Source organism: Cucurbita pepo, chromosome 1 (genome assembly GCF_057944985.1).
Source record: "Cucurbita pepo subsp. pepo isolate OVF chromosome 1, ASM5794498v1, whole genome shotgun sequence".
Classification (NCBI taxonomy): domain Eukaryota; kingdom Viridiplantae; phylum Streptophyta; class Magnoliopsida; order Cucurbitales; family Cucurbitaceae; genus Cucurbita; species Cucurbita pepo.
The window spans coordinates 18,702,904-18,715,849 of record NC_141798.1 but is presented as its reverse complement, the minus strand read 5'-3'; the positions used below and the strand labels follow the sequence as shown (position 1 = coordinate 18,715,849).

The 12,946-nt window shown below is 35.5% G+C and overlaps 1 protein-coding gene and 1 pseudogene across 8 annotated transcripts; both read right to left on the bottom strand.

Moving 5' to 3' along the window:
* Nucleotides 1-586: 586 nt before the first annotated feature.
* LOC111809737 (uncharacterized) lies at nucleotides 587-4,474 on the bottom strand. 6 transcript variants are annotated; one of them, XR_002817295.2, is made up of 3 exons: nucleotides 4,324-4,474; nucleotides 1,506-3,580; nucleotides 587-1,188 (listed from the first exon to the last, which is right to left on the bottom strand). XR_002817295.2 is itself a non-coding variant. In XM_023696152.2 (2 exons), the coding sequence occupies exon 2, from the start codon at nucleotides 3,522-3,524 to the stop codon at nucleotides 1,695-1,697; it is 1,830 nt and encodes a 609-aa protein (XP_023551920.2). In that variant the 5' UTR covers nucleotides 3,525-3,580; nucleotides 4,324-4,474; the 3' UTR covers nucleotides 1,207-1,694. The 6 variants fall into 6 exon arrangements, 4 of the variants coding, with proteins under 4 accessions (XP_023551920.2, XP_086974204.1, XP_086974203.1 ...); XR_002817293.2 differs by having other exon boundaries at nucleotides 587-1,169; XM_023696152.2 differs by lacking the exon at nucleotides 587-1,188 and having other exon boundaries at nucleotides 1,207-3,580.
* A 2,137-nt stretch (nucleotides 4,475-6,611) lies between these two features.
* LOC111788178 (small ribosomal subunit protein uS14m pseudogene) lies at nucleotides 6,612-10,801 on the bottom strand (annotated as a pseudogene). Of its 2 annotated transcripts, XR_015420235.1 has the most exons (5): nucleotides 10,660-10,801; nucleotides 10,165-10,486; nucleotides 8,916-9,019; nucleotides 8,203-8,309; nucleotides 6,612-6,721 (listed from the first exon to the last, which is right to left on the bottom strand). The product of XR_015420235.1 is annotated as a small ribosomal subunit protein uS14m pseudogene, transcript variant X2 (transcript). The 2 variants fall into 2 exon arrangements; XR_015420234.1 differs by lacking the exons at nucleotides 6,612-6,721; nucleotides 8,203-8,309 and having other exon boundaries at nucleotides 8,768-9,019.
* Between the last annotated feature and the right edge of the window lie 2,145 nt (nucleotides 10,802-12,946).

Genomic DNA, 12,946 nt, shown 5'->3' with positions numbered 1-12,946 from the left:
AACAAAACGAGACACTCAAGAAAATTATCAATTCAAAAAACTTGAGCAATGTTTGAGAGAGTGCTCGCAACATGGCCCAAAGCACTCATGTGACTATAAACACTTCTTTGTGGATTCAAACGTCAATGTTTGAGAGTGCTCACGACATGACCCGAAGCACTCATGTTACTATAAACACTTCTTTGTGGATCACGACGTTTGAATCTGAATCAAAGTACTTTTAAAAGAAAAAAGATACTCGAGAGTGCAACATCATCGTGAAATTTTGTCTCTTTTTTTTTTTTTTTTTTTTGGAACTAAACTTGGGCATTGTTCTAAGTTGAAAAATTCAGAAGCAATATAAGAACTTGAAAGGAATCATAATATTCTGTTGTGTGCCCTAGTTGGTGGATAATTGTGATGGTGCAATGATGAAATTCCAACACCATATCTTCCTTCATTGTTCCATCTTAAAGAAGGATGCTGATTCATTTCACCACTCACACCACAACAAGTGGAAGGCAAGTAGCCAAGACTCAAGATTGAGACTTGTGATGCCCTATTTTCCATGCCTAAATTCCTAGAATGGACCACATACCCAAGAATTTCGTGGATTCACTTTGTGGTTCGTGGCCGTATTATCGCCCAAATAAGAAATAAGAACAAATAAATTACGAGTAAAAAACTAAAAGAGAATAGGTTCAATCAATGGTGACCACTAACCTAAAGTTTAACATCCTACGAGCTATCCTGACAATCAAATATAGTTGAGTCAGACAACTCTCATCAAAATAATCAATGTGCATGTAAGATGGCTCGAAGTTAAACCACCAAGATCAATGTGGTGGTAGTATTATCGCCCAAATAAAAAATACGAACAAATAAATGACGGGTAAAAAACTAAGAGAGAATAGGTTCAATCTATGGTGACCACTAACTTAAAGTTTAATACCCTACGAGCTATCTTGACAGCCAAATATAGTTGAATGAGTCTCATCAGAATAGTCAATATGCGTGTAAGATGGCTCGAAGTTAATCCACCAGGATCTTTCACAATCACTAGAAGACTACATGTGGATAAGGATGAGAATTAAAGAGAGCACCAATAAATTGAAATATACCTAGAAATCAATGTCAGTCAAACACGCAATGAAATCCATGAGGAATGGCCACGGCAAGAATCAAAGTTCCTGATAAATGGCAACCAAGCTGAAACTATTTAAGATCAAATCACAAAATTTACAACCATATATTGAATAAGAAAGGGAATGGATTATAAAAATTTGTGAAGAATTCTACTTAGAAGCATCATGCTCGGTCTCGAGCGATTTTCTATATGTAATGGCAAGCCTATGTATAGTAGATATCTTACATACCTGGAAAACGTATTACTGATACATATACAACTTTCAAGTAGTGACGACTTAATAGTGGCAAACCATACTTTTACGAGGATGGGAGTAAAGCTCAATTGCACAAGCTGAATAACTCTATATAAAAGTAAAAGAATGTTAAAAAGCTCAAACCTATCTCGTCGATAGCGAGTTCTGGTATTGGAGTACTGATAATGTAACCAACTAGCGACGGTTCTGGCTCTCTCTCTGGTGCTGCATCCAATTGGTCGATGTCGGTCTTGTAGAGCTGAGGAGGCCTCCTGTCGTTGGACGACTATGCTGCAGTTTCAGTTACCAATTCCAATAGAATAGAAAAGAATGTCACCCGACGATATCCAAATGTTCGTCATGTATTCTACTGCTGGCACACTCATTGAGAGCTTTCGCATTGTGTTCCCTACCAAACCTCCATAGGTAATTCAGACCGACAAGAAGTTCGGTAATGATCACTTCGGTCTTTTCTTGATTGGCAAAGAAAAGGGTTTGTACAAGAAGCATATTAGTTCTGGAAACAAAATTCTGTTGTTCGAAACTACGTTCAGATTGCCATCTAACCATGTTATGAGCCAGTGGAGCAAGCCATTCTAATATCCCAGCTATTGCGTCGTTCCACTCAACTGCAAGCCCGGTGTCATAGGTAGATGAAGCTAAGATCTTGGCATATGGCTTTAGGGCTGCCCTAAGGATAGCTCGAACTTTAGCTGGCAGCATATTGTAGAGGTCATCTCTAGCATCCAGGCCAATCAAATGAGGAGATGCAGCAAGCTTCTCAATTACAATGATGACATTTGCATAGTGCAGAGCCAAAGCAGCTCCACCTAGAGTCTCGGGTGGGGCGTCCAACAATCGGCACTTGGTACCGAGCAACTCTCTGCAAGGGTTGGCTTTGTTGCAAGGATCAACTATCTTTCCAGCATCTTTGGCTCCATTGATAAGCTGTGAATGATGCCCATTTGAACTAATGTGACAATTGGTGACCGTAGAACTAGGGCCAGACATCATGCATCCTTTAAAAGGTCCAACTTGAGTCAGTCTATTTGGCTTCTGATGAGATTTTTTCCCATTAAATAGGGAAGAGTAACCACCAGCAAACCAATTCTTATGATTGGTTTTATGGTCTATTCCAGAAACTGGACCTGATCTTATCGTTGAACTTGTGAGAGGACCCGAATAAGAGTTGAAGTTTCTATTTGTTCCAGAAACAGGGCCGAAAATAGGACCTGATTTTGTAACAGAGGTGCCAAGAGGACCTGAATAAAAATTATTCGGTTTAGATGTTTTCGAAATCGGCCCAGATTTAGTTGTAAACCTCTTCAGAGGACCTGATGCAAATTTAGTAAGTCCGTTCTCAGAGGGATGGACCATGGATTGCATTAGTGACGAAACTGATTGACTACGTGCTATATAGTCGGAATTCATATCTCGTGAATCATTTGTTTCATCAATCCCTGCGCTCTGCTCAATTCCGAACACATGTTTGATCCTACTGAATATTGTGAATATGGATCTAGCTAGAAGAAGAATTGTGTAATCATAGGTCCTTCTCCAAAGTGACATCTCTCGCAGATTTTTCACTTCCTGCTGCTTCCATTCGACCTTCTTTCGAAAATCAGCTAGGTTCACCGAACATGTGCCATCGTTAACCTTCATCCTCCTGAAAGTTTGCTCGAGTTCTACAAGCATCTCCATTTCCTGATACAAGTTTGCATTGACTGAAATAAAGGTCTCCATCTTTTTCACTTTCTTTTCCATCTTCTTCCATGAGTATATCCAACAATAGGGATCAGCACCAATTTGAAGTAACTCATCAAAAACATGTTCAAAGACTTTTAAACTAGGATCACTGCATTTCTTCCCAAGCCTGGCAACAGATTTAGCCACATGAGCTAAATTCTCCGTCATCTCTGCGCATATTAAACGTACAATATATTCATCGTCGTCCGACACAAGCTTCTTTATGCCCAATGAATTAGTTATATCTTCCCTCAACCTCCTAATTTGCTTATCGCTCAAAGAATGCCATAGATGAACCAACCTGGACATCAAGCTAGCAATTTCAAATGCCAGTACTCCAATAACAACCTTCTGCGTGTTGGAATCACGCTTTCTCTGAGGCTTCCACAGACTGCGAAACCAAGATTCTGAAACCATCTTTCCACAATTTGAAAATTAAGATGTTTAAGAAGCTCACAACCACATCCCTTATTCTGTAGGGGAAGAAGAAAACCATAAACATTAATTAACTTGATAGAAATTTATAGTACAAAAACTTCAGTAGCAGAACGAGAGGAACATCCATCAACCAAGGAATTTCCTCCCACCGCAAATTCATAAGATACAATCCAAAAGACGATGTTCAAAGCCTGTTAGACCAAGACACTAAAAACTACAAACAGTACCAATCACGCTCAAAATCATAAGCAAGCACAAAATTGCAAAATCGATGAAATAACAAATCAAATTAAGATTCCATATCATAAAAAGGTTCATTCCACTAACTCAACCGATCAAATCAAAATTCTCCAAGCTTTCCTCCCCCTTTAGAATGAAAAAAGAAGAAGAAGAAGAAGAAGAAACTCATAACATTCCAATTCCAATTGGATCTTTACCAGATATCCACAGCCACCAAACTGCAACTCACAATTTCACAATAAAAAAAAAAAAAAAAAAAAAAAAAAAAAAAAAAGACAGATTCACAAGCTTCAAACTAGTAAAAGAACAGAATCCAAACACTCAAAATCTACTCCCTCCACAGCGAATACAATCAGCAACACAGCAAAAACTCTCAAATCCACCAACCTTCGGGCGATTTGCGAAGTTAAACATGAAATCAGTACACAGCTCCCGAAGTTGGAATACCAGATTCGGAAAGTCGAAGAATCGATGAAGAATATCCATAAATAGACAGATTGCTGAAGGGAAAACAAAAAAGAAGCAGCAGAGGACTAACCGATCAGATACATACAGGCGCAGAAGCCCAACCAGAAGTCTTCCAGCGGAGATGAAGCATGAGAGTTCAGAGAGAGAAGAAGAAGCCAAGGAAGTAGCGACGAAGGTGCAGTGAAGACTTGGACCACAGGGAAGAAGGAAGAAATATTATAAATAAATAATAATAAATAAATAAATAAATAATAAATAAATAAATAAAGGCCGAAAACGAGTGGAATTAAAGTGTCGCTTTTTCATTTTCCTTTTTTATTTTATTTTATTTATTTTCTCCCACTTTTACTTCCCACTCAACTCTCTCGCATTTACCTTTTTATTTTTTTTACCAATAATAAAATATTCATAATTAATAATTATCCGTTTAATATAAATATAATTATTTGAATGAAAAATATATCGATTATAATATTAAATTTTAAATTTTTAAAAATTATGTTGGTAAAATATTTTTTACAATTTTTTAATAAAAATTTTAAAATAATTATTTTTAAAAAATTTACTGGATAACTGTTAATTTATTAGAGAAGTAAATAAATGTTTTAATAATTATTATTTTCTTAATATGTATTTTAAGGTGAAAATCACATTTTCCACGAGGACTTTTAGAAATTATTATTAATTTATTTATTCATTTGAAAGGATCATATGCGTTTTTCAATATTGGTTAAAATTAAAAATAAAAATGTTTATAAAAATTATATATTATTTCCGGTATACATTTCCACTATAAAAGTCAAAATTAAAATTAAAAATAAATAAAATAGAAACAAATAAGGAGAAAAAAAGAATTAAAAATGAATGGGTGAGTTTGGAAACGTGTGAATGAGTCAAGTAATGATTTCATAGATAATAGATATATTCAACACGTAAAAACGACTACCCCAAATGTTTGACCCTTTGTTTTGTTGTACGCTTATTGGTACACGTATTCACATTTACTTTTCACCTCAAATCATGTATAATATATAGTTTATAACTATATATTTTCTTTTCTTTTTTTTCTTTTTTTAATCAAACATTTTAATTAGCATAGCTAAATTAATAATAATAAAAGAAACACTTTTAAATTTTGATTTTCGTCTAAACAAATATTCCTACATTCAAAATGTCGTATTAGGGTTATTGAAACTGACACTCAGTTTCTTTCTTTAATTGATGTGAGACTCTGGAATTGGCACTCAAATTCTTTCTCCAATTGATGTGAAACCCCACAAAATCCACTCCCTTCGGGGAACAACCTTCTCACTAGCACATCGTCCAATATCTAACTTTGATACCATTTGTGACGGTCCAAGACCACCGCTAGCAGATATTGTCCTCTTTAAGCTTATCTTTGAAATTACTATATATTGAAATGGAAGGTGAAGATGGAGACAGTAATGTTTTTTTTTTTTTAAATCTTCCAAATAAATGAATTTATTATATTTAGTTATGTAATAAATAAATAAATCATACTCCTCACTAACCCGCTATATCTAATTACATTTACTAATTTTACATCCTAAATTATAATCATATATTTAAAATCAAATTTCGTACAAATATTTCCAAATTTAAATAATATTTAAAAATCCAAATATTTCTTTTGAATGGCATGATGAGAAATTAAGAAGCTAGGGTCCTTCTAATTTTAATTTTTAATTTTTTATTGGAATTTAATGATTTCTTTTGAATTTCTCTCAACATAATTAGGATGACTTTTGCCATGGTGTGGTGACCCATTTTCCCACTAATTTTGGAGGGTGATTTATTTTATTTTATTTCATGGAAAAAATTTGGGCTTTAGTTAGCAAATAATAATAATAATAATAATAAATATAAAGGCAAATGATTGATGAACTTAATATATATATATATATATATATATCCTATAATGATTTGTCAAATGTTAAATGAAAATCATATACATTAATGTTTTGGATATGATTGATTTGGAATAATAACAATATCCAATTTTAAATACACGATATTATAATTAAATGAAGATATCTCTAACATATTTGATATTATGTAAAATTAAAATATATATTATGTCTAAGATTTAAAACTTAGAATTTTGTAAAAATAGATTCCTAAACTTAAATTCAATACAAATGAATCATGACTAATATATAATATATTTTTTTAACCTTTAAACTTAGGCCTCCGCCAAGAATGAAAGCGACAGGTACAGTTGCCCCAAACAAGGCCCCATCTCATTTATACCCAACCATAAATCAATTCAACTTAAATTCCCACCATTTAATACCTTCATATACATACATATATACATACATATATATATATATATAAACATGATTATGACCGAGCAAATTATATTGAATGATTTCTTTAGTCTCATCATCACATGTTGAGAATGGAACGAGATGTACTGCTTGACTCGAAGCATATGTATAAGGTACCTAGACAATGAGAAGTCGAGTCACTTAGACGGAGGGAGCAGGCAATATCACATAGCACCAAGTTCAAATATATGAAAACACAAAGTAAAATTATTTGGTTCATCGAGAACGTTCTCGACTCCGTACTAGTTAAGGTATCTCTACTTTTTTTGTTAAAAGGTATTGATTTGAATTCTTGGTCCAATAGTTATAAAGGGATATTATAAAATGAAAAGTTCTAAAGTAAATTAAATGAGAGGGCAATGCAAGCATAAAAAGCCACTTTCTAAAAGGCCATTTAATTGAAATCAAAATCCCACTTTTTTTTTTTTTTTTTTTTTTTTTTTTCTATGGTTTCTCCACCCATAGTCTTTGCGTCTTCTCAAACCTTTTTCTTTTTTCATTAATAAGCTTTTCCGGCGCTTTTGACTTGCGCGGGGTATGAGCAAAAGCTCCCTCAAGACCTTGAGAATCATTTTCCAGACAGTAAAAGAAAACCCCAAGCGTTGAGAAAAATTCCTATACTGTGGTTAAAAAAACTAAAAACAGATGCAGAAACAACCGTAAAAACAATGACAATGACGATAACAATGACAGAAAGAACGAGGAGTGGGAAGAAAGGTACCCTCAAGGAGCAGGAGGGAGGGAGGGAGAAGAAACAGGGCTTGAAGAACGAGCCAAGTCGTAAAACAAAAACTTAAATATAACAGTCCAGATCCACCGCTAGCAGATATTGTCCTCTTTGAACTTTCCATTTCGGGCTTCTTCTCAAGGCTTTAAAACGCATCTGCTAGGAGAAGGTTTCCACACCCTTATAAAGGGTGTTTTGTTCTCCTTCCCAACCAATGTGGGACATCACATTAAGCGTACATCTGGAGACAAACATAAACATGTTCTTCAAACATCACTAGTCTAGAAGGATAAACCTTATGTTTGGAGATTTTATCTGGTCCTACATCAGTTGAAGAGGAGAACGAAACATTCTTTATGAGAATGTGAAAACTTCTCCCTATCAGAAGCGTTTTAAAAACAAAGACGACAATATCTGCTAGCAATGGGCTTGGACGGTTACATTATCAATATCATTTGACCTCTTTTCTTTTTATCAATCTTCAGGAAGAGCATAGTAAGTATATAGCATATAAGCTTGTTTTGTTTTCATGCTTTTGAAAAACAGGAGATCTTGTGAATACATTGATCACAATACACGGAGGGTGCATTGTTTTGCACCAATATATTGCAACAGGAGCTGCATAGGGCTAAAACAAATTACATAGGACTACATTGTTCCTAATCTTCCTCAAAGCTAACCTAGTCGCCCTTGCCCTTATTACCAATTGATCTAAAGCCTGGGCATGTTTAGGAAGACAAGAACACATAATTTTACATGCTTTCCTATTTTAGGCCCCATATACTATTACACGAGTAGTAAAGAAATATAAATGGCATTTGGAATCTTAAATGAATGAGAAAGGTAATAGAGTTGTCATAATTGAGATTACCTGTAACCAGCTGAATCTGCCTCGACTGATAAGCTTAGCCCCCCCCTACACAAACATTCATGCCCGACGCTAATTGCGCTAATTATTAATTAGTTGAACTTAAGTCTCTGCATTCACAATGGTAGACATAGGTTCAATGTCTCAATAGTTCCCATGGGAATTGATAGGCAATAGTACATAATCTGTGTATGAAAAAGACAGCATATAAATGAGATGGGATGAACCTACACATGTCATATGCATCAGCAATCATCTATGTAATGAAGATAATAATTGACAAAAGCGCAGGGAGATGAAGTATTTATTGTTTAATATCCATGTGTTAAATCTGCTTACATGCACCTCAATTATTCTCACGAGACAACTATCTCACCCTGCTACATTTGGTTGTCGAGATAACTTGTAAGTTGTAAGATATTAAATCCTAGGAAGGTGGGCTCGAAACTATACACTCTAAGCCCTTTACTATTTAGATCGACTCTTTGCTAGGCCATCTTGGCTGAAACTCAGATGAAAATGCAGTAAAAGAGGAAATGATAACCAAAGATAGTGCAAAACAACTCGATGGCAGGTAAAATAACCTTTTATATCAGAACAATACAACAAAATAGTAACAGTCTACCAGAAAACCCTTATTGAATAAGGAAAAAACCTTTACTCTTCTTTGGTCATACATGTAAACGGGCATGAATACACATGTCCAAGGAACTTACAACTAACATCACCCTTTCCAGTGTCTAGAATTGAGAATCTTTTAGAAATATAATAACCCAACAATGATAATTGATCCCCAACGACAAAAGTCTCTACCATCAACCTGCACATGATGCACAATTACCAGTCAGCGTAAACAAAACCAACCAAAGAACATGGAACATGACCACAATACTTCAGTGGCTACAGCATCTACATGCTTTGTATTTGTTATAATTCGAGGACACATTTGCTCAACCTATAGTGCATACCCTGTTCATGTTAGGTTGTTTACATGCTTCGTATTTGTTGGAACTCGAGGACACATTTGCTCAACCTATAGTACATACCCTGTTCATGTAAGGTTGTTTACATGCTTTTTATTAGTGGTTGAAGTGGATCACCACAAGTAGAAATTAAATCATAGCAAATAAATAAAAAGGTACAACCGAGCTTATGATAAAAAGATAGGGCACAAATTATTTACCCCGTTTGTTTCTCCTCAATAGAAAAGACATTCTTATGATACCAAGTTAAATATACAGAGTGTAAGTTTTTTATCTGGTACAGAGATGAGGAAACTTGGAAGGAAAGGTATGTGAGATACTAATATCATCTTATAGAAATAGAGGAAACATAAGGAATATCGATACCAAGTTATACATTCTTGAATATTTAGCCATATGTTTCTTCAAGTCTAAAAAAGTAGTAAGAAAATATTACGAAAATTATTTCAACCACTGCAATGAGAATGAACAAACTAAAGAGAAACCCGGATATGTATATTTGGACTAAACATACCAAGTAAAAAGTGTGAGTGCAAACATAAATCAAGCCAGAAACTGCATCTTAATCTTTAACAGCAAAATACTGCAGCTTCTAGTGAAAACAGCTAAGCTAACAGATCCCATCATTAATGTTTTGTACAGACAGTGATGAATCAATCTCTATCACAATCAATTTCACTGACTATAGAGTAAGATCAAACTTCCATTGGCCGAGCATGTTGATGATGGAAAACAAAAATTCATGGCTGACCCGTCTAATACCATGTTACCAATAAAATAATTCCATTTTTCAATATTTAACAAATCATTTTATCATAGACAAGCATTCATCAGTAAGTAAATGGAGCTTAATACAACGTATGTGTTCTATACCTACTTTCATTATCATATACTAAAGATTGAACTATCTAAGACTCCGCCAGCATGAAAGGGATATCCATACAGCTCGAATGAAAATGTAAATTGAAGAACAATTTCGTACCGGTATCTACCAAGAAGATTTCTTGACACCCATAACAAGACCTTTGGATGCCAGATCACGGAAGACGATACGAGAAACACGGAAAAGCTGATAGACACCCCTAGGTCGACCGGTGAAGATGCAGCGATTCCTCAGTCGAGTAAACGAACTATTTCTAGGCAATTTCGACAGCTTATAACGATGCTCTTCTCGCACATCGTTGGGAAGACTCGGATCATTGCAAACGGCTTTGAAAAGCTTCCGCTTCAACTCAAACTTCGCAGCTAGCTGTCGACGATAATGGTCAAGAATGTTCCGCTTGTCCTCCGTCATTCCGTTTGATCTAATTCCGTAAATTTCATGATTAAATTACAAATTCAAAAGCCTAGAAAGATAATCGTTGCAGCTATCTCAACGGACACATGTTAATCGTTACTCAATCGTTCAATGCCGATACTGAAAACTCGTAATCGAAAAAAGAACGAGAAGTACAAGAAAAAAGGACTATAGACTTACCTTCAAGCTTTCAAGTCCTCTACAATGGCCGCCTTCGAGCAAACCAGGAAAGCGAGAGCGGTGAAAGAAATCGAAATCGACTGAAGAAGATGTAAAATGCGCGACGAGGAAAAGGAAGCAAAGCAAGGGCAGCGCGCCAATGAGCCGGCTCAATGGGCTAGCGTTTACGAGCTTATTGGGCCTGAATCATTGGGCCGTGGTTTGGATCTTTGGGCCAAATAACTATATATGGGCCTATGGGAGCAAAGCCTTTTAATATTTGAGGATAGCACGATATCAACCTAGTCGTTACACGGTCTATACTCTCAAATAGTTTGTTGTTAACTCCTTCATCGACTTCCTTCTAGAAGCACGAGTATATTACATGAAAGTTCTCGAGAGAGCGTCGTGACCTAAATTACTTTGGTTTGTAATATTTAACGAAGATGTTACTTTGTTAATCACCCGAAAACACACAGGTTCTATAAACTCGATGATCCCTGATACAAACCAATCAACCCCATGAGTTTCAGAAACATGGGATTTTTTTTTCTTCAAGGGTCCCTTAGTATTTCTCCGAGAACGAGCCAACCCGATACGAACCTCGAGAAGTTACGACAGCATCGGGTTTGGCTCGAGAGATTTGGTTTACCGTAAAAGTAGGTCAATTCTTACGTCATAGCTTAGCCTTATTTGTGTTTGGTATGGTTTGAAGCACAATGGTTGGTGAGATATACTCATAGGCAGACAGCCTAAAAGCTTGGAGACATAAAAAAAGACATCTTTTTTTTTAAAGCTTGTGATTCAAGCTAAGCTTCCATTGTCTTTTTGAACAACTTCACAATGTTCTTTGAGCTAGACACTCCACCTCTTCATCTAAACTTGTCTCCCAAGCTTGACACTCCACCACTTTTCATTTAAGAAACTCGTTGGTCGTTTTCATTGATTTCATTAGGTTTCTCGGCATTTCCGACCCGTATATGAATAAGGTTATATAGTTGTTCTGTTAATGTTGTCGAGACGTGCTCGAACAACCATAGATATAAAAAAGAAAAGCCCTCGAGGTTGCCCAAAACTTGTTGTATTATGGGAGATGTTATTGCTTGTTTTGTCTCTTATTTCATCTCGTAATCGAGTTAAGTAGTCCATTTTTCAGTTCATATAATTGAATATGATAAAAGAATCGTGAACGAGAACTAGAGCTAGAGGGAGGAAGTTTTTCAGTGCAAATTTGAGAATAATATCTCCTAGGTTTAGACCCTATTCGAAGAGAACGACCATGTAAACAATAAATGGATTAAAAGGTCTGTGGTTCGGAATACTGTAATATCCTAAGCTCACTACTAGCAAATATTGTCATCTTTGAGCTTATTGTCCAGCTCACCGCTAGTAGATATTGTCTTCTTTGGGCTTGCATTTTCGGGTTTTCTCTCTAGGTTTTTAAAACGTGTCTATTAGGAAGAGGTTTCCACATCTTTATAAAGAATGTTTCGTTCTCCTCCCTACGAGAGATATCGAGTATCGGTCTTCCCGATCTTATATCATTTACCTACCTTTGAGATTTCCCATTGGAGAGATTACTTGATTTTGCAGCTATGGGTGGAATTGTGAAATGATGGACAGTCAATCAATAATGTGTTAGGAATCATGCATTTTTCTAAAAAAAAAAAAAAAAAAAAAAAAAAAAAAAAACATTGATTGATTGTGAAGTTCTGATTGGACATTCAAGTGGTTTTATGATTGAAAATCATTTAATCTCTATTAATCCGAGTGATTAGATAGTCTCTTTCGTGAATTATAAAGAGATTTTCGATCCGTTCGTAAGTTTAAGTGTCCAGACAGTTGATTGAAATCGAGAAGTTATCATCCACGTTACGTTTAAGATAAGTCATTTGAAACGAATTATACATCGAGAAGATCTCGAACTACGTTTAGGGTTTAGGTGGATAATACCCGAATTGTGAGATCCCAAATTCGTTAGAGAGAAGAACGAAACATTCCATATAAGGTGAAAATCTCTCACTAATAGACGCATTTTAAAACCATGAAGCGGACAGTGATACGTAACAGACAATATTGGTAAGCATTTCTCTCTCTCCTCAAAGAGAGAAAGGGCGCTACGAGCTCTCTCTTGTTATTGTTTCCAGATCATCGAAGTGTGACCAAACTACAGACAATAATTCTTCTAAAACTGGAAACTCGAACACCCTTGTTACTACTGTGCAGCTTTTCCTCGAGTTTGTAGAGTCGGGTTTCCCATTTTCCCACGAACGAACGAGCCAACCCCACTAGACACGCAACCTGAACA

Bases quoted from the DNA above. Each gene is read 5' to 3' on its own strand.
- LOC111809737 (XM_023696152.2), bottom strand. From the start codon at position 3,524: ATGGTTTCAGAATCTTGGTTTCGCAGTCTGTGGAAGCCTCAGAGAAAG.